Here is a 24,376-nt window from a genome sequence, read left to right as displayed (position 1 = left end):
GCTTTAGGTGGTAGTGAACTCTCACATCCCCATGGGACTACTCCGCTTCAACTGACAGCAGGCCAGCACCAAATAGGTAACCACTTGCCAAAGAGACACCTGCTCGTAATGTGGTCACAAACATGCACCGGAAATCATACATAAGGAAAGACAAAGGATACCTTCCATAATGAAGATCTGTATGTAAACTGTAACATTTATTTAGTCAATGCACTTACAGATTCCATCAGGTAAAGAGGGGTAATACAATTCCCACATTTACTTATTAGTTTTTGTGCATCACATGTAATTTAATTTTATGCACCGCCACTGAACCATGGTTCACTGGTCACTTTAATGCAGCCATTAAAAACGCAGATGGTATGAGAGTTATCACTAGAGAATGACAGCATTCCCTTGACTTTGTTGTCAAGTTTCCAGCAGAAAAACAAACATTTCATAGCAGTAAGTACAGGATAGAAGTGACTGCCACTAACCAATTATAAACATGACAGTTTCAATAACATTGTCAGTCTGGGTTTTTTTTTTTTTTAAATTTTGTTAGAAATCACAAACAGAAAAAAAACAAAGTCTCTAAAAAATACATTTTATGCACATGGTCTTATTCTTGTAAAAACGCACACAATGTTAAAACAGAAACCGTATCTTCAGCATCTTGTAAAACACATACATAATAGTGACTTAGGAATGGGCAATATGTTGGCAACTTTTTCATTCCAGAAAGTTTTCAATAGAGATGTGCATATTTTGCCTCATAAACAAAATAGCAAAAACACACATTAATAAATGCAACACCACAATATTTTAAAAGATTTTTTTTAATATTTCATCAAGCTCAAGAGTTACAACTGTTTTTTTTTTCTTTAAATATTCTGAAGTTTAAATACAATCTGCATAATGTTATAAAATGTAAACTTTCAGTTTTTTTTTTTTTTAAACTTTTTTATACATTAGACTATTTATAATCACAAGGCTTATACCTGTAGAATTAGAGGGGAAAATAATAATAATAAAAAAAAAAACCTGTGAAATATGTTTCCAGCAATGTGAGCAATTATACCCACAGAGTTTTGAGGTAGAGAAGTGACATTCCTGAGTTTAACTCCATTTACACCAGAAGGGCTTGCAGCACACACTGATTGACAAAGAGACACAGGCCACTCTAGTATAAACAGAGTCCATATAATTCATCTGCAATGTTTTGTTTTCACCACTAAATGCTATATAGCCCTGATTTACCCAGAATAAAGGGATACGGCCCATTTCTTCACCAATACTCCCTTCACCATTTTTCTTTAGGTGTAGCAGAAAATGCACAGGGCTACAGGACAATGTGGTGAAATGGTATTGACCAGAGTAGAGAAAAAAAAAATCCCATAAAGCAAGAAGCAATAAATGATATTTCACAAACATTGCTAAATAATCTACTAACCCCTAAAATACAAACAGAAAGCCAAGACAGAAAGAAGAAATGTGTCCCATGCCATTGGACAGTTCTGGGGTGTCCCACCGCCCCCAGGCTAAAACATAGCCACTGGACATTACCTCGGCACTTTAGCATGATGTAAATAAAAGGCATTTAGTGCATCAGGAAAAAAATATATGAGGGCTGTATTATGAGCAAAGGCTTAAATTACAATGTGTGTTAAAATGATGCAAATGATCCCTGAGGAGGTTAAGGGCAATGCACTAGGTCAGCTCAGTGTAAGACTAGCAATACTATCAGAACTACTGGAAAGGTAGACTTTCAGACAAAGCAGACATCTGATTTTATGAACTATCAAGGATCCAGAAGACCATTACATGTCAAGAACATCTAGAGCAACCTTTAAAAATATACTGTGTGTAGGATCCATGTGAGGTAATAAGTACTACAATTTATAAAGTTTGGCCTCCTACTTTGAAACCTAAAATCCTTAAATGAGCAGTGTAGTTACAAGTTAATCTAATGTACCTGTATCGCACAGTGCAGGCGATATAATGCAGTATATCCACATGCAAAGACAACCTGTTCTCACATCCATGCACTTTCTCCAGTTTTTTCTGTAGGTGATGGGAATACTAAAAGAAGATCAATTTCTAGATGGAGTGAAGTCCCAGAATCCATAAGGAATATCACACAAACACCCCTTACAGGTCTCTTCCCTGAGGCAATCTACAAAAGGGTGAATGCATATAGTACAGCATTCTGCCTCCAAAACCATGTGTGGGGGACAAAGGATGAAAAGTCACAAAAAGAAAAAAGTCAAAACTACCCGCTTAACCCCCAGGCATAGGAGACAGAGCCACAGAAAACAATATATCCCCTGAGTTATAATCCAGCTCTGTCTCAGATTCACATGGAGCAACTCATGTAAAATACACACACACTAAATATATATATATATATTAGAGAAAATTTCATTAAACTATCTATCCCAGCCCAATTATTAGGGCATGAAGGGAAAAGCAGCGAGAGGATGAGAGGAGGTGGAGGAAAAACACACACCCTGAGTCTTACAATACCCTGCCCAGCACACTCTCTATCCTTAAGAGTAGATCAATATGTAGAAAAAAAAAAATCTACTTTTAGACTGTAATTTCTGATCATCATGAGTCATGGGGATGACCAACCCCGAATAAGGCCGCTCTTTGACATCTCACACTACATTTAGGTTTTTGGTGCAGTTAAAATACTGCACTGAACTGGTCTTTGGAAGTAAAAGGCTACAGGGAGTGGGGTAAGGAAATCTATCACAAGACACCAGGCTCAAAATCAATATTAGTATGATGGTGTTTTATATATAAAATAAAATGTTGCCAAAATAAAATTAGCTGTGCATCATCCAGGATGCACAGTATACAAGGTTCTATAGGGAATTATTAAGCATACCACAAACCAGGTCATATTAATGGGTCATCAAGACCCAAACCGACATTTCAGTTTTAGGTGAACAATGGAAAGTTAGAGCACCCAAAGGTCCCTTAGGGACTTGAGTGATAAGATCACTGCATGTGAGCTATTCATTTTGCCCATTAGTATCATGGGCAATTCTTTCCCTGCCAAACTTTTTAAATAAAATTCTGAAGAATGCAATGGGGGGGGGGGGGGGGCTTACTGCTGGAGTCCTCAAGAGAGGGATAAGGTGCCAGCAGGGTATTTAGTACTTAAACTTTATATGAAATATCACTTTTATCAGGGCTGATGCTTTATCATGCATTATGGCTTTGTCTCACATTTATGGGGCCTTGCAATTTTCACTTGCCAAGACATTAAGGGCAGCAGGACTTTCTGAAAGTACCTACAAATGAGTCATTTCTGAATCTTGATATGACTGAATAATGCTGTATTTAAGCTTCTAGCAAGTGGTAAAATATTTACTGGTGGAACTTCACATACAACTTTGAAGGTTTATGCACAAAATCTAGTTCAAAAGGGGACACAATATTAAGCTAGAAGAATATTCAGAGAGAGGGGAGGCAGCAGAGTAAAGCAAGCTAAGTTGCACAGCATATGCATACTAGGTCCCAGATATGCTAGAAGATGCAGAAACCCTATGGAAGCCACTGAGACCCATCCAGTCCAACACAATATGTCATGTCTGTTGAGGCTGAAAAAAAAGAACATGTCACTTCAATATGGAAGTTTACTTTGGAACATGCATAAATATATAAAAGTGTCCATAATTTAACAGATGCTGTTTCTCCATTATACGGCTTATATCTTCTGGTCAGTCATCCAAATAGCCTCATATTATCCATTTTAGGCTACTGTTTGAGCAATCAAGACAACAGTAGTTGGGCATGGTGTGAAACTTCAAAGAGCACTACTTATTGACCTGCACAGGATATTTGGTTGGGCATGAACAAATCAACCATTATCTATTCTCAGTTAATGTTCCAGAAAAACCTGAACTCCATATATTGTTTTCCGCAGTGTGCTTCACTTTCCATCCCAGCCACCTGTTTTCAAGTTGATCGAGCAATGTACTGCAATTGTTTAGTCAGCTGAATACAGAAAACAATTTAAGATAATGGTCAAAAATATTAAAAACAAGAATAACCTGCTTTGCAGCAAATGACTTTGCCAACTGATATGACCCGTATAAAAAAAGTTGCATTGGGGAGGGAATCAATGGAATGGTGGAGGCTACTTGAGGTTTAGATGCTACCCGAACCCCAAAACTTCAGGCAACCACAGGAATATATATTTTTAAAAAAGCCAAACATTCAGTGGTCTACACTCCCTGCTCCCCATGATTACATTCTAGAGTCTGTGAGGGCGGGAATGGCAAGACCAACAAGCCTATTGAAGAGCAGCAGGCACATCCCATCATACAGATATTCTGTGCCCCATAGAAGTCCAGCGCTGGGGATACAGCAATATATATATATTTTTTTCTCCTTCCTTTAAGAATAAAAGCCATTTACACAAAAACCTCTTAAAATCTCTTCTTTTGTCGGTACTAAAAATTTAAAATAAGAAATAAAATCGCATGTAAGTAGGATCCTGACAGCAAAGTTAGGGTGAGGGAGTGGGCAGTGTTTATTTGTGTATGGAGGTATTATTTTAAAAAAAAAAAAAAATTATATATATATATATATATATATATATATATATATATATATATATAAAATATGTCTTGTTGCAGTGCAAAAAGTGAGGTATATGAGTTTTTCACAAAGGACAGGGGCTGACACTTCAGACCCCAGACTGGCTCAGCCCAAACTCCCTCTCAACCCTACTATGCATTTCAGGGGTTTCCCACTGACAAGAAGCAATAAACCTGAGTGTGAAACACAGAGCAATTTCCTGTTTTTGTGTTTTGTTTTTTCCTTTTGTTTTTGGCGTCAGCTGTATTGGGATTTGGCGGTACTGTCAGGGTGAAGAGCTGTTGGAAGAGGGAGCTGGGGGAGCAGAAGGTGGTGCAACTGTTGTGCTACTGGCCCCTCCCATACTGGCAGTCCGGGTGATACTCCCTTTGCTGATTCCAGACGTTGAGGTAGGAGGTTGAGCAAACAACACACCTAAGGAGAAGACAGAGAAACATGATTAAAATAAAAAAATGGGACACAAAACAACTCAAAAATCTACCACAGACTAAACTGCTATAATTTTAAACACAATTGGGGGAATTAAAACTTCCTGTGCTGTTAATGGCACAAGAAACTGGTGTGAATGGTGGGCACCACATTCACAAAGCAGATAGCTGCTGCCCACACCATTTCTATTTCAGATTAAATTAGAAACTGGTACATGTTCTGCTTGGCTGTTTACCCCAACAAAATATCAGCTGAGCAGATGGGGGTGAGGAGGGAGTGCTCAGGGGAATGGTAATGGGGTTGGTTGTTACAGTAGGTCTAGGAAAGCATCACCCCCTTTAAAATAATCACATTTTGTTGCTTTGCAGCCTGAAATGAAGACACAGTTTTTGTTTTATCCAGCTGTATTAACCTCAGTGCAACTTATAACATCCAAAATAATCTAGAGTGGGTAACTGGGGACAAAGAGAAGGCAAATTTATTAAATATCTTCTTCAGCTCTGTGTATACAAAGGAGCATGGGAGGCTCTTGTCCATAATGGACATGGTATTGACACAGCTCCAGATGATCCACATTGGCTCACAATTGATATGATCCAAAAATATTTAGACAGTATAAAGGTGAATAAAAGCACCTGGACCGGATGCCATACACCCACAGGTCCTTTAAGAATTCAGCTCTGTCATTTCAAAGCCATTGTTTCTCATTTTTAGGGACTCTTTAATGACTGGCATAGTACCATTGGATTGGCGTAAGGCCAATGGGGTGCCAATATTTAAAAAGGGGTTAAAATCTTTACCAAGTAATTATTGACCTGTTAGTTTAATAGTTGGGAAGATACTGGAGAGTTTAATAAAAGACCACATAGATGAGTTCTTGCTGGAATCAAATATTTTAAGCAACAGACAGAATGGATTCATGAAAGACAGAAGTTGTCAAACAAATCTGTTTTTATGAGGAGGTGAGCAAAACCTTGGATAGAGGGGTGGGGGTGGACTTTTTATTTATTATCAAATAGTTGTTTGGCTCCTTTTTAAATGATAACAGAAATCCCAAATGGCCATGATCAAAAGTTTACATACTCTGGAATGTTTGGCCTTGGTACAGACACACAAGGTGACACACACTGGAATTAGTGTCAGTGTATAAATAGTCAATGAGTTTGTTAGCTCTGATGTGGAAGCACTGACTAGGCTAGATACTGAGCCATGGGGATCAGAAAAGAGCTGTCAAAAGTCCTGCGTAACAAGGAATTTATAAAGATGGAAAAGGACACAAAGATGTCCAAAGCCTTGAATATGCCAATCAGTACTGTTAAATCACCTATTAAGAAGTGGGAAGTTCAGGGATTCCTTGATACCAAGCTAAGGTCAGGTAGACCAAGAAAGATTGCAGCCATAACTGACAGAAGAATTGTCTGGGATTAAAAAAAAAAAAAAACCCACAGGCAACCTCAAAAGAAAAACAACAGGCTGCTCTGGAAAAAAATGGTGTGGTTGTTTTCAAGGAGTACAATTCGGTGATACTTGAACAAAAATAAGCTGTTTGGTCGAAGTGCCAGAAAGAAGCTTTTACTGCACCAATGCCACAAAAAAGCCCAATTACAATGTGCTTGACAATACCTTGACATGCCTAACCAGGCCTTTTTGTGTCATTGATGCAGTAAAAGATTCTGGCACCTTGACCATGCAGCTCATTTTTGTGTCATCATATTGTGCTCCTTCAAAACAACCACACTGTCTTTTTCCAGAGCAGCCTGGATTTTTCTTGTGGTTACCTATGGGTTTTCCTTTGTATCCCGAACAATGCTTCTGGCAGTTGTGGCTGCAATTTTTCTTGGTCTACCTGACCTTGGCTTGGTATCAAGAAATCCCCGAACTTTCCACTTCTTAATAGGTAATTTAACAGTACTGATTGGCATATTCAAGGCTTTGGACATCTTTTTATGTCCTTTTCCATCTTTATAAAGCTCCATTACCTTATTACGCAGGACTTTTGACAGTTCTTTTCTGATCCCCATGGCTCAGTATCTAGCCTAGTCAGTGCTTCCACATAAGAGCTAACTCATTTATACACCAACACTAATTGCAATTTAAAAAGCCACAGATGTGGGACATTAACCTCTAATTGGCAATTTAACCCGTGTGTGTGTGTCACCTTGCGTGTCTGTACCAAGGCCAAACATTCCAGGGTATGTAAACTCATGGCCATTTGGGTGATTTCTGTTAACATTATGACTAAAAAGGAGCAAAACAACTATTTGATAATAAATGGCTTCATATGATCATCATCCTTCAACAAAAGAGCATTTTTGGCATGATCAGTCATATTTTCAATGTCAATGCCAAAATTTCACAATTTCTGCCAGGGTATGTAAACTTTTGAGCACAACTGCATTTATAAACGATATAGGGTCTGGGATTAGAAATCCCATTTCAGTCTTTGCAGATGACACCAAGCTGTGCAGTGGAATAACGTCCTTACAGGATGTCTCCAACTTACAAGCCGACCTCAATGCACTTTAATTGGCAACTATGTGGCAAATGAGGTTTAATGTTGATAAATGTAAGGTGATGCACTTGGGGGCTAAGAATATGCATGCATTTTACATACTGGGGCAAGGGGGGGGGGTACAACTGGGGGAATCAATGGTGGAGAAGGATCTGGGAGTTCTGGTAGATCACAAGCTTAATAAATGGCATGCAATGCGAAGCTGCACTTTTAAAAGCGAGCAAAATCTTCTCTTGTATTAAAGGAGGTATAGACTCCAGAGAGAGAGATATCATATTACCCCTGGAAAAATCATTAATAAGACCTCACCTGGAATATGCAGTTCACAAAAAGAACATTGGGGAACTTGAGAAAGTACAGAGAAGGGCAACCAAACTGATAAGAGGCATGGAGGAGCTCAGCTATGAGGAAAGATTAGAGGAACGGAATTTATTCTCTCTTGAGAAGAGGAGATTAAGGGGGATATGATCAACATGTATAAATACATCAGTGGTTCATATAGTGAACTCGGTGTAGAGCTATTCACCCTGAGGTCATCACAGAGGACAAGGGGGCACTCTTTACGTCTGGAGGAAAATAAATTTAATCTCGAAACACAGAAAGGTTTCTTCCCAGTGAGAGCTGTAAAAATGTGGAATAGACTCCCTCAAGAGTTGGTTCTGGTCAGCTCAGTGGATTGCTTTTAAAAAGGCCTGGATTATTTCCTAGATACACGTAATACAACTGAACACTAACATTTATAAGTAAAGTTGATCCAGGGAATATCCGATTGCCTCTCGGGGGATCAGGAAGGAATTTTTTTTCCCTGTAGGAGCAAATTAGATCATGCTTTGCTGGGTTTTTTTTTGCCTTCATCTGGATCAACTGTGGGTATAGGATAATAACTTTTTTTTTTATGGTTGAACTGGATGGACTTTTGTCTTTTTTCAGCCAGATTAACTATTTAACTATGTAAGTGAAAGATATAACACCATGTCAGAAAAAAAAAATTCAAAAACAAAATCACCGAGTAGGAAAAAGGATAACCCCCTTGTATCAGGTATTTTGTTGAACCACCTTTTCCGTTAACCACTTGCCCTCCTGAAGATTTATCCCCCTTCAAGACCAGGCCATTTTCTGCCAAAAACGACACTGTGATACTTTAACTGACAATTGCATGGTCATGCAATGCTGTACATAAATGAAGCTTTTTTCCCCACAAATAGAGCTTTCATTTGGTGGTATTTGAACACCTCTGCGGTTTTCATTTTTTTGAGCTATAAACAAAAAAAAAAAAAAGACCAACCATTTAAAAAAAAAACAAAAAAACGAAAAAAAAAAATTAAACAATATTTTTGACTTTCTGCTATGAAACATATCCAATAAAAAAAATAATAAAATTTCTTCATAAGTTTATGCTAAAATGTATTCTGCTACATGGCTTTGGTAAAAAAAACAAAAAAAACAAAACCACAATAAGAATTTTTATTTAGATTTTTATACAAGTAATGGCAGCGATCAGCGACTTACAGCGGGACTGCAGCAGGCATTCTAACACTGGGTGGGAACTATCTGCAACTGACATCTCCAGTGACACTAATACAGTGATCAATGCTAATAAAAAGCACCAATACTAATGGGTAGGAAGTCATTAACGTCTGGAGTGATCAAAGGGTTAACAGTGTATGGTGTTGTGATTACTGTGTAGTATTCTACTAGAGCAGGGGTGGGCAACTGTGGCCCTCCAGCTGTTGGTGAACTACAAGTTCCATCATGCCTCTGCCTTTGGGAGTCATGCTTGTAACTGTCAATTTTGCAATGCCTCATGGGACTTGTAGTTCTACAACAGCTGGAGGGCCACAGTTGCCCACCCCTGTACTAGGGGATATGCTGCTTTCTCTCTCTCTGCTTTGCAGAGAGAGAGAAGGCAGCACATCCCCACTGACAGGACATAGATCTGTGTTGTTTACACACAGTTCTCTGCCCTTTCAGCTTCTCCGCCAATCACCGAATCTCGGACATGAATTGCTGGCTGGGACCCAGAGATTGAAATCTTTGTAAGCCAATGACAGCGCGGGTAGGGCTGCATGCATGCCTCCTAACCTGAAATCCAAATACACTGCTCCAAAAAAAATTAAAGGAAATTAAAGGAACACTTTTTAATCAGAGTATAGCATCAAGTCAATTAAACTCCTGGCATATTGATCTGGCCAGTTTAGTAGCAGAGGGGTTGATAATCAGTTTCAGCTGCTTTGAGGTTAATGAAATTAACAACAGGTGCACTAGATGGGCAACAATGAGAACTCCCAAAACAGGAATGGTTTTACAGGTGGAGGCCACTGACATTTTTTTTCCCTGCTCATCTTTTCTGTCTTTCACCCTGAACACGTGACAGAAGTGAAAGCGTCTGGAGAAGCCGTGGAGATCGTTATGCTGCCTGTAACATTGTTCAGCATGAGCATTTTGGTGGTGCGTCAGTGATTTTCTGGGGAGGCATATCTATGGAGGGATGCACAGGCCAGACAATGGCACCCTGACTGCATTAGGTATTGGGATGAAATCTTTGGACCCATTGTCAGACCCTACACTGCTGCAGTGGGTCCTGGGTTCCTCCTGGTGCACGACAATGCCTGGCCTCATGTGGCGAGAGTATGCAGGCCGTTCCTGGAGGATGAAGAAATTTATAGCATCGAATGGCCCCCACACTTGCCTGACCTAAATCCAATAGGACACCTCTGGGATAGCATGTTTCGGTCCAACCGACACAGCCAAGTTGCATCTCAGACTGTCCAGAAGCTCTGTGATTCCCTTGGCCAGATACCCCATCCGTTGTCTTATTAGGAGCATGCCCCAATGTTTTCAGGCATGCATACAAGCACGTGATGGCCTTAAAAACTACTGAGTACCATTTTGAGTTGCTGCAATGAAATTTCAGCAAAATGGGCTAGCCTGCTGTGTCATTTTTTCACTTGGATTTTCACTGGATTTTCGGGGGGGATGCTTTGAATTCAGTCCTCTGTAGGATGAGAATTTGCATTTCCATCAAATGATGGGGCATCTTTACGTTCCTAACACATTACCCAGTCCATATCAGTATAGATATCCAGGATATTTTTTATATATTACTATGGGGTGGGTAAATAGTTAATTATAGCTTTTAGTCTATTTGGATATGTCTCTTAACCGTTTTCAATGGGTGTAAACCTTCCCACTGACAACTTTCTGGCAGAGGTTAGCGGATTTATCTAAAAAATTTGACAGTATTTTCCATCTATCCTGGCAAATGCTCCAGTCTCTACTGCAGAGAAACACCCTCATAATAAGACATTACCACTGTAGGAATGATGTCATTTGGATGGTGAGCTATATTGGATTTCCACGAGACATATCGTTTAGTATTGAGGCCAAATAATTAAATTTTAGTCTCATCTGACCAGAACACCTTTCTCCATGTGGCCTCAGAATCTACAAGGTACGTTTTGGCAGAGCTCAGGGCTTTCTTGCAACCCTCCCATACAAGCCACATTTGTGGAGAATTTGTGATATTGCTGTCATATGCACAGAATGACCACTCTTTGTCATAATTTCCTGCAACTGCTTCAGAGTTGCTATAGACCTCTTAGTAGCCTCTCTGACCAGCTTCCTCCTGGCTCTTTCATCCAGTTTGGAGCGACATCCTGTTGTACCAAATACCTTCCACTTCTTAATAGACTTCACTGTGCTTTTAGGAATTGATAAAGCCTCTGACATTTTTCGTATCCATCTCCTGACTTGTGCCTGTCCACAGCTTTATCCCGGAGAGCTTTTGAAAGTGCCTTGTCACCCATAGTTGATGGTTTGCTTCAGTTGCACTACCAGGGACTGAAATGCTCCAGAAAATCTCTTTTCATGCTGAGCTAATCAAAATTGAAAGTCAAATGGCTTTGTGTGCCATTGAGAAGATGATTAGTTATACCTGACTGAATTTACAAGTAATATTTTTATTTATTTATTTTGTAGGAGGGGTAAACAGTGATTCTGTTTTTGAATTTTTTTCTGACATGGTGTTATATCTTTCACTTATATCTTCTTTTCAGGCTGTAAAGCATCAAAATGTGACTATTTAAAAAGGGGTGGGGGGGGGGGGGATTCTTTTCTATACCCACTGCATGTGCAAAGGGAGCCAGAACAAGCAAATAGCTCCAGCTCACCTGTTCTCCATGCCATGTCTGTGCCAAAATGGAGCAGATTGCCAAGTAGTAAAGGGGTCTGGTTCCGTTATTTAGGGGCATTACCTGCTTGATTTTACGCTAGTAGGCTCATTTTGCAATACTAACAATGGGATAAAGCTCTTCTTCATTAAAATAAAAAAAATACCCACACAAAAGTGTTATTGTCTGCATTAACATTTGAAAATTACAGTAAAATGTGTAAAATAAAGATTTGTTTTACACTACCTGCAATGAAAATCTTAATGTTAAAATAGTTTCTTGTACATTCAGGGACACAAATGGTAAATCTTTGAGTCATACTGCTGCCTACAGGAGGATTGGATATTGGAAACAGAAAACTGTAGGCCAGCCAAGAAAAACCCCGCCTATTACCAGCATGCTTCATTTTTTTTGCTAGTGTCCTAGAAAGAGGGACACCTTTTCTCAGTTCTACTGTTAAAAGACTAACCTATCTGTGTAGCTTATCCTCAGCCTGGCTTTGAAGTGCTGCAACCAATCTCTGCTGAACAGGACACCTCCTCTGGCCTTCCCAAGCAGGCGTTTTTTTTTCTTGTCAGCCATGACTATTATGACCCAAATCAACCAGTTATTTTCCAACCCTAACACAAAGTCCACAAGCTCCTTCTAGAAATTCTGATCTGCAAGTGACCTTAAGGGTCTCTGAGCCTCCAGCTGCTGAGACTCCGAGTCTCTCTAGTCTTTACCATATGAGCTTGCCTCCAAGGAGTTATTCGTTTGCCATCACTCCCAAACTAAAAGACTGTTTCATCTCTTATTAAAGAGGTGTGCACCACTTTGAAGCTAAAGGACGAGCCAGTTACTCCTACCAGTGCTGTTCCCAGTCTGGAGTGTTTTAGAGCTCCTAAGACTGCCAGAAGTTTTAAAAGTTTTAAAATGCACTTGTTGTTCTAAGTCTTCTCTTACAGAGATTAGAAACACTCTAACAGGAGGGTTGCTCCTCCCAAGTGCTTATTGGCCTTGCACCCCTTTGAAAAGGACATCGGTAAAAAGTGGTTTGCCTTCACTGTGGATCCAGTAGTATTCCACCTCAAAAAACATATATTCTGGTAGAAGATGCACCTGTCTTAAAGGATAAGTTCACCTTTTAGAAAATAATAAAAATGCACATTTTTTTGCAGGTAAAAAAATGTGCGTTTATTATTTTTGTTTGCAGGAGCCTGTAAACCATTGCACCAGCGATCAACAGATAACTGATGCCATGCAGGTCTCCTGCAGATCTGTCAGTATATCTGCTTGCTCATACGGGATGTATGAGCAAGCAGATGTACTGACAGGAAGAATGAATGAACTACCACGGCGCTTCACTTTGAGGACTACAAGCGGACAGCTGCGAGGGGGGTGAAGATCCCCTGCTAGCTGTCAATGTGGGGATCGGCGGGAGTGGGGGCTGGTCTGATTGTAACATGTTACACCCTGAATATGAGTGTAACATGTTACGAAAGGTGAACTTATCCTTTAAGGATTTGGAGACTCTTTAGAATTTAGTTCTCTCTGGCAGGTTCCCCTCCTCAAGGAATCTGATAACTTTTGGGATTGATCCTTTGTTCATAGAACATTTGGAACAAGTAGCAGTAGCCTTAAACTACAGTTGCAATAGGTTGCTGGAGGCTTCCCATTTGCTTTCCTGCAGGAGTCTGTCAGTTCACAAGCGGAGAACACATTAGGGCTCATGCACATGGACGTAGAAATTTACACAGACTCTTGCTTGCAGCAAAATTCTGCATAAAAAAGTGGCCTGTATGCATCTCAGCTCAGAGATATACACTCACATGTCCATATAAAAATGAGATAAATACTACGTATATTATTCGTACAAGTTGACTGAAAGCCAAAGTCATTCTGCACCTGCACTGAAGCCACATATACTTTGTTTACACCTGCCTACCTACACTGAAAAGTCCTTTTCATTCTCCACCTCTGTGCCCTTCAGATAGTCTATCTCAAGGACCAATTTACCACCGTGCTTCATAGTCATGGGCTTTAAACTGCATGGCTGTTGAAGCATACATTCTGGGACACAGAGGCATCTCTAAATTGGATACTCCTACAATGTTAAAATACTACTTTTCACGAGGTCTGTAATAGTTACACAGTTAGCTTGGAAAAAAAAAAAAGAAAATTCCACCTAGTTCAATCTATATCAATGTGTGAGGAAGGCATACTTCACCTGGTGTGAGTCTTGAGGCATCCATCCTAGGAGATTCTTTGTAGGAAGAGTCCTCTCCATTCTGCAGCTGGATCTGGACCATTTGGCTTTCAATACCATTAAAAGTTTGGTCTCGGGGCGCATGCGCGGCCAGCTCCGGGGATGGACACTCAGTGAGGTGAGCTTCATCCACCCGCCAGCGCGATAGCGGCACACTACGACCCCAGGGAATATTTCTTACCTCAGCAGCACTATTAACCCCTCGCCATCCGAAAGGGCTATGACCCGCAGACAGAAAACGCTGGGTCATCCAGGAAAGATGACCAGCTTCTTTCCTGCAATCGGCCCCTGCAGCCAAGATGGCACCGGCTTTATGCAGAACGGCCTGTCAGCACAGCAACCACAGCAGGGGGAGACCACAGATCACCAGGCAGCATACCATCCAGACCCCAGGCTGAAGGGATCACTATATCCAGGGGATCCTGGTGAGTCTTCTCCCCCCGTCTCCTACATCCAGCAGCCCTGCAAAATCCAGGCCCAGACTGGACACAGGATCACCCCGACAGACAACCTGCTCTTTCAGCTACTATTCTATTAGCTAATGCTCTATCTTTAATCGAATCCTATCCTGCTTCTGACCAACCTTTCACAGAGATTTCCATGAAAAACATGCTTCTTTCTCTGTGGCAAACACTACATAATGACCTGACGGCATCATTATCTCAAATTTCAAATACGGTCCAAAATCAAGAAAACCGTATCCGCCATATCGAGAACAAACTAGGGAAAATGTGTACCGCACATAATGACCTCATAGATGCACACACAGACCATGAGGCAGATATCGAACAAATCAATCTCAAATTGGCAGACTTAGAAGATCGCTCCAGGCAAAACATCAAATTGCGTGGTATCCCAGAATCCATCACCACAGACGCCATAGTCCCTTATATACACAATAATATATGAAAACTCTCATCCCTACCCTCACAGATGTAGAATTGGCTATAGATCGAGCACATCGAATCCCTAAACCGTTATTTCTACCAGCGACGGTCCCCAGAGATATACTGGCACGCATACACTTTTACCACGTGAAAGAAAGAATGATTGCAGCAAGAAATTCGACCTCCATTCCTCCAGCCCAAGCAAACATCAAGTTGTTTGCAGACCTATCCAAAGCAACACTCTCCAACCGTAAGACGCTCATCACCATAACTAAAGCATTACAGAATCATGGAATCGGATATCAATGGGGCTTCCCCACGAAACTGAACGTCAACCACCAAGGCAGATTTTACACAATTAAATCCCTAGAAGCAGGCATCGAACTACTGAAAACGTGGAACATCATCCCAGCAGACTCCCACCAACCAACATCCAACTGGCCGCAACAGATGGAAGCAGAATGGTAATAACCTTCAATTAAGCATAGTACCTCCATGCCCCATACCCTGGGCCTCACTATCTAACGCACAAGCTGGCAATCGTCCCCTGATCGAATACGTTGATCGTCCAAGTTCGTCTCAAGCATGAGTCCTCGAAAGAGTCATGCTTTCTCATGCCTCCACACTGAACAGTAGCAGACACTGCTACACATGTTACTTGTGTTTTTTGTAAGTCTTTTTTACCCCTGTTTTTACCCTTGTTCATACCCCAAGCTACCAGTCATCAGTCGCTAGAACTACCCCTCAACAACTCCCTCCACACTATTGAACGCTCAATCCACAACAATGACTAACCCAAGCTCTCAAAGCCACACACCTGGCGGACCACCACCTCCGTCATGCGGAAAATCATTCACCTCCAGAACACCTGAAACACCACCACTACCAGATCCAAACCATCTACAAATCAACAAAATGATTACTGTAACTTCACTAAATGTCCGAGGTCTCAACTCCCCTTTCAAAAGTTCCTCACTCTCGAAAGTCCGCTCCATACAACCTGACATCCTATTTATACAAAAGACCCACTTTGCCTCATCCAAAATCCCTAAACTCAATATTCTTCACCTCTCCACAATATATGGCAAACAACCCTAAAAAGAAAAATGGCGTCATTACAGCCATAAGAGACACCCTGAAGTTCCAATTCATCTCAGAAACAGCAGACCCACAAGGCCGCTATCACATATTGATCTGTAAAATCAACGATACTACATACACGTTGGTGAACGTCTATGGTCCTAATACCAATCAACTCCAATTCTTCAACAAACTTAACTCCATCATAACGCAACACAGAAAAGGCACACTACTCATCAGCGGAGACTTTAACACTATCGAGAACCCTCTTCTCGACACATCATCCAAGACAAGATCTTCAAAACAGTCCTTTAACCAATTTCTTCATTCCAGCGATCTCTATGACATCTGGAGATGCCAACATAGGACCGAAAAGGACTATACCTACTACTCCCCATCCCACTTATCCTATTCTAGAATCGACTTCTTCATCACCGATAAATGGACTCTACAACACGTCACCTCCTCCAAGATTGGTACCATCAGATGGTCAGACCATGCTCCGATCACTATCTCCCTTGACAGCAAACAACATTCGTCGATACCCCGATTATGGCAATTGAACGCGATCTTGCTGAAAAACGAAGACTACAAGCAACAAATACTAGATGCACACAGGACATTTTTTGAACTTAATGATACTCCTGGTATATCCATAACCACTTTATGGTCAACCCATAAAGCATACATGAGAGGTATTCTGATAAAACTAAGCGCCAGCATCAACAAAAACAGAACCGAATAGATAAACTCCTAGCTTCAATCAAAACAAATGAGGAAAAAAACAAAAATCCCAAGACCCAACAATCTTTTCATCCCTTACAGGAGATAGAAATAAATTAAGATCCCTTCTACTTTACAAATATGACCTAAATCTCCAAAAAATTTAAGTGAAATTCTACTCATTAGGTAACAAAGCCAGCTCGTTGTTAGCCAAATTGGTAAAACAAAAACGGCTGAAATACAAAATAGTTTCAATTAAACACCCATCCACGAATACCCTAAACACAAACCCGCAAGACATAGCTAACGCCTTTGCAGAATACTACCAAAACCTATATAACCTTGAAAACAACCCAGACACCATCCAACCAACAATCACTTCCATACAACAATTTCTCCACACGACCAACCTCCCTCAACTATCCTGAGACCAACTTGACACCATCTCTACCCCAATATCACCCAAAGAAATAGAACCGACCATTAAAACACTCCCACTTAACAAATCACCAGGCAATGACGGATACACTAACGAATACTATAAACACCTTTGCACAGACTTATCACCACACCTGACCAAACTCTTCAATCATACTGCCACCAAAGGCTCATTCCCCAAAGACATGTTGGAATCCATCATAACGACTATACCAAAACCTGGCAAAGACCCCCAACTTGTCCAAAACTACAGGCCAATTTCATTACTTAATACCGACATAAAACTGTACGCAAAAAACAAATCCCGAAGAATTCTCCCCTACCTCCCCACCCTAATTCACCCAGACCAAGTAGGTTTCATTCCAGGTCGCCAGGCACCCGATGCTACCAGAAGAATTATTTCCCTCTTACACAACTTAGAAAATACTAAGAGCCCCTCCTTATTCCTATCTCTAGACGCAGAGAAAGCATTCGACCGGATACATTGGCAATTCATGCAACTCACGCTTCAAAAATTCGGCATCATAGGTTGGATGCTGAAAGCCATCTTGTCATTATATTTACATCCATCCGCTAGAGTGCTGACAGATGGCACATTATCTGACCCCTTTGACATTTCGAACGGCAAAAGACAAGGCTGTCCACTCTCCCCGATAATATTTACACTCCTTATTGAACCCCTAGCATCCAAACTCAGAGAGGACCAATCATTTACAGGAATCACACACCTCAACATGGAACACAAAATTAGCCTATTTGCAGACGATATTATATTAATGGTGACCAACCCAAAAAAATCCCTTAAAACGATTCGCTCACATTTCTATACCTACTCAACAGTCTCATATTACAAACCTAACAAACCCAAATCTTCCACACTAAACCTTCACATCTCATCCAAACTCCAAACCCAGCTAGCCAAACAATTCCCATTTGCATTGGAAACGAACATTCCTTACTTAGGAATCAGACTCACACCGACGACAGACCAACTATACACAGCAAACCATAAAATATTGCTTGAAACTATCCCCCGAGAACTAAACACTTTATGCATGTCAGAACTCTCCAAACTAGGCCGAGTGGCAACTCTGAAAATGTACATTTTACCCAAAATCTTATACATATTCCGCACACTCCCCATACTAATCCCTAACTCATAGCCTACAAACAATCCTCACAAAGTTCCTATGAAAATCGAAAAAAACAAGATGTACCACCAATCTCTTAATATGCCCTACAGCTAAAGGAGGAGCAGGACTCCCACACCTCAAGTCTTATTACACAGCTACTCTTTTAGACCAAATATACTTCTGGTGGAACCCATCGAAAGAAAAAATTTGGTCCATAATTGAAACCCTCCCTTTTCAACCACTTAAACCCCAAAATATAATCCTGACTCCACCGACCAACCGAATAGAACCCAAACTAAAACATCCATGTATTCAAGCCTCCCTACAAGCTTGGCGGGACCTCCTATCCACTAAATTTAAAGACGTCAAACATATGCCTACTCCAACCAATATATTACACCTTCTCATCCCCTCGCTAGATTTATCGCACTGGACAAAACAAGGGATAACCAATATAACAGACCTCTATACCAATCAATCTATATGCCCCTTCCAAACCAAATATAATCTCCCTACTACTGAAAACGTTACATACCTAAGAATTGCTCACTGTCTACAAACAACTATCTTACCCCTCACCAAGATACCAAATATAGCCTACATCTTCTTCACCAAACCTCAATACCCAGGTAAAAAGGTATATCTACCTTCTATACATACCTCATAAACTTACAATTTACTCTTCAACCTACTTCCCTAACCAACTGGGAAAAAATCCTATCAGACCAAAAAACTTTAAAATGCTGGGAAAATGCCTTCAACATTACCTATAAAGCTACCCGATGCAGCTCCTACTGGGAGTCATATCTAAAAATACTCCACCAATGGTACCTGACCCCAGTCAAACTCTCCATCTACTACCTGAAACAATCTCCTACATGCTGGAGACAATGAGGTGAGACAGGCTCAACACTACTTCTTCTTTGGTCATGTAAGTCACTTAGATCCTTCTGGAATACTACCTTTCAATTAATCTCCGAAATAACCAAAATTTTGATAACCCCGACCCCCTCATTAGCACTCCTACACATCGGGATCGATAAACTCCCTCCTCATTCCCGAACAATTATTACCCACATACTCTTCACCGCCAAAATGAACATTACCAGATTATGGAACACAAATAATACCCCCTCAATCACTTAATTACAGACCTTAACACCCAATGTGAAATGGAAAAATTATCTGCAATTAACACTTCTTCCTATCACAAATTTAATAAGCAATGAACCCGATGGCTAAATCACCCAAAATGTTCTGTACAATCCTGATGACATTTAAACAGGTAAAATTACCTCCCAAACCAAGACTGGTATATCCTCAATTACCCAATTATATCTTTCCTCCCCCAATCCTCTCCTCCCCCACCCCTCCACCAATACCCCCCCCCCCCCCAGCACCCCAAACTCCTCACCAAGGTTCATCATACACATACGAATACCTCTGATGACATTGCAAAAAAAAAAAAAATGCTCAACTATATATCGTCTATTGCAATATTGAATGAATGAACCGTATCTCATTTCCTTGTTTATCTCTGAAAATTTAATAAAAATACTGAAACATAAAAAGTCTGGTCTCCACTCCTGCCATCTTTTATCAGGGACCATTGACTTCATTCCCCCTTCATTCCACAGTGACTTTGTTGGATCTGAACTTGGTTTTCTCAGTGCTAACTTTCAGCACTCTGACTCTAAAGAGTACACATCCTTAAAATGAGTAATAATGCTTGGTGTCTCACTGTAATGAAAAATGTTTTTCTGTCAATTTCTCAAAAAAAAAAAACCCAAAAAACAAAAATTATAGTTTGGGCAGGAACTGGATTCTTGGAAGACCCATAAGAAGGTCTGTCCACCATAGAAAGGAAAAATAAAAATCGCTCTCAGGGATCTGTAATGTCATTGAGCATACGGGACCGCCTCGAAGGAAGCCACCATGACTCCCAGGACCCTCATGAAGTCCTTACTAAAAGATTGGAAGTGGACCAAAGTTCCTGAGTCTGCTTCTGTAGGGAGAGGCATTTTCCCTGTGAAAGGAATACCTTGTTCTGGACTGTGTCCACCACCAAACCCAGGTATTACAGATGCTGGGGAAGGATCTAGGACAGATTTCTGAAGGCTGATGATCCAAAGTTCTGTAAGGTCTGGATTGTCCATTGGAAGTTAGGCAGGAGTTGACCTTTCCAGCAGGTCGTCCTAGGAAATGAATCACCCTGGACTTCAACAAGTCTATCACCACAGTCAAAATGTACTCAAGGAGCTGCGGCTAATCCAAAAGTGGGAAATTGAAAATGTTTTTTCTCAAAACCATAGATGCAAATCGAAGAAATGGAGTGGAGAAAAGATCAAAATGTGTGAGTACACATCCTTGATGACAAGGATGACTGCAAAACACAAGTTTATGAAATTCAAACTTGTATCTGGAAGAAACAACTTCCTGAACCCAAGAGTCTGATATTTTCTCAAACCAGATGTTTGCAAAAAGCAAGCAAATGTCCCCCACTAATCTCGGTGGCGGTGCACCTTCATTCTGAAGGGGACATGGGACCAGGCTTACAGGGTCTGGAGGACCTGGACTTGGGGCAAAAAAATGCCTGGTTTAAGCTGGCCATACATTATACAATTTTCTTGTTCAACATTACTTTAGATTTCCTTCCAATTATGTAGTGCAGGACCTGTCTGATTGCATACAAATTGAAAGTGTTTAGGTTTGACCTCATATTGCTTGGTTTTGATAAATCTAAGGCTAGGTCTACACCTATGCAGTTTGCATTTGACCCGTCTCTGCAGTGCGTTTTGCGTTGTGTTTTTGCACATGCGTTTTTAAAGCATTTTGCATTTTTTTTATTTTATTTTTCTTGTTCTACATGCTCTACATGCTTTTCTGCAGTGTTTCCATTGAAATCTATAGAACCAAAAACGCAACTTTTTGCATACAACAAAAGTCCCTGACCCTTTACAAAAAATGCACAGGATGAAGAGACAGAGATGTGAACGTGTCCCATAGGAAATCATGTTAAATGAACTGTAGTGCGTTTCTGCAAAACGCTGCGGAAAACGCTTAGGTGTGAACCTAGGGTAAAGGAAAATTGTAAAAGAAAATTGTTTAATGTGTAGCCAGACTTAGATGTTGACACCTGGAAGGAAGGAAAGGAGACCCTCTTTTTGCTGGAAAGAAGAGTACTTGTTCCACCCATAATCTTCTTAATGTAGGTGTCCACAGATTCCCCAAAAAGGTGTTGACCATCAAATGGTATTCTCCACATTTTTACCAACAGGAGAACCAAAAGGGATCATTGAGAGTGTGTCACTTATACTGTCCACAACAGTGTAGTGTAAAGACAACTGGAAACAGGTTTACCTTGTGAATGTGGGAAGGGCTATCCTCTGGGGTTCCAAGTCAGATGCCTAGGCCATACTTCGTGTCTGATACACCCCCATAGCAATCACAATAGGATTGCAAGATTGGTCCATATGAGGTTAAAGGAAGCCAAAGTGGTTCAAAGACCAGGTGTTTTTTTTTTCACTGCATTACCTGCATTAAGTTAGAAAAACCTTGCATTAGTTGTTCCCCCCACCCTCCAAGTTCTTACCAGAGTCCTTTATCAATCCAGCGCTGTGCCCATCTGCAGCAGCACTGGTTCTCTCTCTCCCCTCTAACAGGCTCAAGACAGCAGCAGGAGTCATTGGCTCCCGTCGCTTTTAATCAAATCAGTGATGGGGGATCAGGGGACGGGACTTAGCCTAAAGGTGTGCCAGCATAGATTAGGAATAACATAAACCTTCTCTGGTTGTTCCCAGTTCTCATACAAAAGTTCCTTGACGAAGACCCCATTAACACATGCAGACCGTTAGCCATTTTTCATCCATCAACGGGTGGATGAAAAATGGACAATCAATGCAACTCTATGGAAAAACAGATGTAAACAGATGATAATCCGCTTACATCCACATCTGTCAACATTCATTTTTTGAAATGGATAAAAGCCCTAATTTTGTTCTGTTAAAAAAAAAAAAAAAAATGTAACGGACCAAAATAAGATGTAAAACAGACAGATGGTCTGTTTTTGCATGAAAAAAATGGTCCTGGACTCAAGTGGTTAAGGACTCTAGCTGGCGGACGTAAAAAACTGATGAAAAACTTTTCAAAAACAAATATAAAAAACTTAATACGTTTTTTCTTTGAAAAAAAAAACATAACTGAACTGATGAAACGAAAGATTGGCACATGAAAGGGGCTGGAAAGTCATTAGGTCTGTCTTCTAGATCTTATGCTTGTCACTTTGGGGCTTTCAGGAACTGCAGGGTCAAACATAGGACATTTTCAGACCTCCTTAATAAGCACCAAAATTGATTTTTTTTAATTTTGGTGGAACCATGGTAGAAGGACCTTCTGCAGATGTTTTATCCAAATTGGATGAAAAGCCTTCTCTGGTTATGTAGTCCTCCTCCAAATCTAACCAAATGGAAGAATCTGAATCAGAAAGATGAGACTGAGGGGCTGCTGTCTTCAATGACAAATCAGTAAGAACTTAGGCAAAGATCTGACTGGTGGAATTTAAGGGGGTGGGGGTGGGATGGGGTTAAGAGGCCTCTTTCCCTGGTCTCCTGTGAGAAAAAGCACAATGCACAGGAAGTGAGAAAGCAACCATATGTCAGACTACTTTTTACTGCCCCTCTGTGCCCAGACCCCTCCATGTTGCCCCTATGGGGCATTTATGCTCTCCCAGATGACCCTTGTGATTCTATTTTGGCACTTCCAAGTTATGTCCCAGTAGCTTCTCTGCTGCACAAGATCTGCCCTGAGGAAGCAACTGCATTGCTTGCAAAGTAAGGTATAAATGGTGCCTGCGCAGTAGCCACCCAAAATGTAGGCTTCATGTGTGCCATGTGTGTCCAAGAATGTGCCCACACCATACACGTTCATGTCCAAAGATGGCACTCACCCATGTGCCCTAGAAAGACAAGGAGCAAGAAGGTAGCAGTGCTTGGAAACCAATTAAAATAAAGAAGGTCACTGCCACTGCAGCACTCACCACAAAGGGGATTGTACCTCCATACAATACATGATGTGGGCAATAGGAGAAGGTGTAATCCCAAATTAAACCAGAGAGCTTCTGCAGTACACAGTGTTTAAAGAACTAGTGCCCTTTTACATCCAAAGTGGAGAGAGAAAGTCCAATAGGATCCTCCAAGCAGATTATGCCCTCTTCCGTTGCACCTATCCCCTCCTCCGATGAGGAGAGAGATCTTCAAGGGCTGGGCTCCTCAAAAGGTAGACCTCTGCCTCGGACCAGTATAGCACTAGGTGATTATGAATACGCTGCACAGCAAACCTAGTAAGTTGCTTAAATGCTGGGTCCAATGGAGTCACATTACAGATTGGCTCCGCTCGTACCTTCCTGCAGGGTCTAGGTACAGTCCCCACACTACCAAACCGGGAGGGCACAGATTTGGAAAAGAGTCTCTCTCTCTCTCTCTCTCTCTCTCTCTCTCTCTCTCTCTCTCTCTCTCTCTCTCTCTCTCTCTCTCTCTCTCTCAGAAATCAGCAATCATAACACCTATTATCACAGCGATGAATTCATCGCCTTTGGACACAAGCAAAAAACTGAGGATCACATGATGGGAGGGTTTATCCTCTTTTGCCACCCTATAGCAGATATACTGCTACAGGGAGGCAGGGGTAAGCAAAATCACGTATATATACGTGATTTTGCAGTCCTGGGTAGGGGGCACGCGAGAGACCTACCCGCGCAGCCATTCGTGGTTGCGCCTGTCAATCACCGGGCCCTGGCCGGTAATTACACGCTGGCGCCCAGTGATTACCGAGCATCTCTGACAGGGAGGTAGACTGGTTTTGTTTACAGTCTTCCTCCGTCGGCTTGGGCCCACTGCTCTGGAAGACTGTGTACAGCACAGCCATACAGAGCAGTGTGCTTACAGTGAAACACACACCCCCCCCCGCCCCCTAGTAAAACACTCCCTACACATAGTTAACCCTTTGATCACCCATATTAACCCCTTTCTGCGCAGTGCCATTAGTACAGTGTCAGTGCTTTTTTTTCAGCACTGATCACTGTATTGGTGTCACTGGGGATGTCAGTGACACCAAGTTAGTTCTCCCCAGTGTCAGAATGTCCGCCACAGTTCCACTAAAAAGTTGCT

At 41.1% G+C, this 24,376-nt stretch overlaps 1 protein-coding gene across 2 annotated transcripts in view; it reads right to left on the bottom strand.

The window, feature by feature from the left end:
- Positions 1–800: 800 nt before the first annotated feature.
- The window catches only part of ARID3A (AT-rich interaction domain 3A), a 108,664-nt gene continuing 85,088 nt past the window's right edge, over positions 801–24,376 (bottom strand). For both annotated transcript variants that reach the window (XM_089673578.1, XM_089673577.1), the window contains exon 9: positions 801–5,007. In XM_089673578.1, coding sequence (XP_089529704.1) covers positions 4,859–5,007 — 149 coding nt within the window. In that variant the 3' untranslated portion in view covers positions 801–4,858. The remainder of the gene's footprint in view (positions 5,008–24,376) is intronic.

The sequence above is a fragment of the Staurois parvus genome, unplaced genomic scaffold (genome assembly GCF_062004578.1).
Source record: "Staurois parvus isolate SC_StPar_1 unplaced genomic scaffold, SC_StPar_1.0 ptg000141l, whole genome shotgun sequence".
Classification (NCBI taxonomy): Eukaryota; Metazoa; Chordata; class Amphibia; order Anura; family Ranidae; genus Staurois; species Staurois parvus.
The sequence above is the reverse complement of the archived record's forward strand: the minus strand, read 5'-3'. Positions and strand labels throughout refer to the sequence as shown.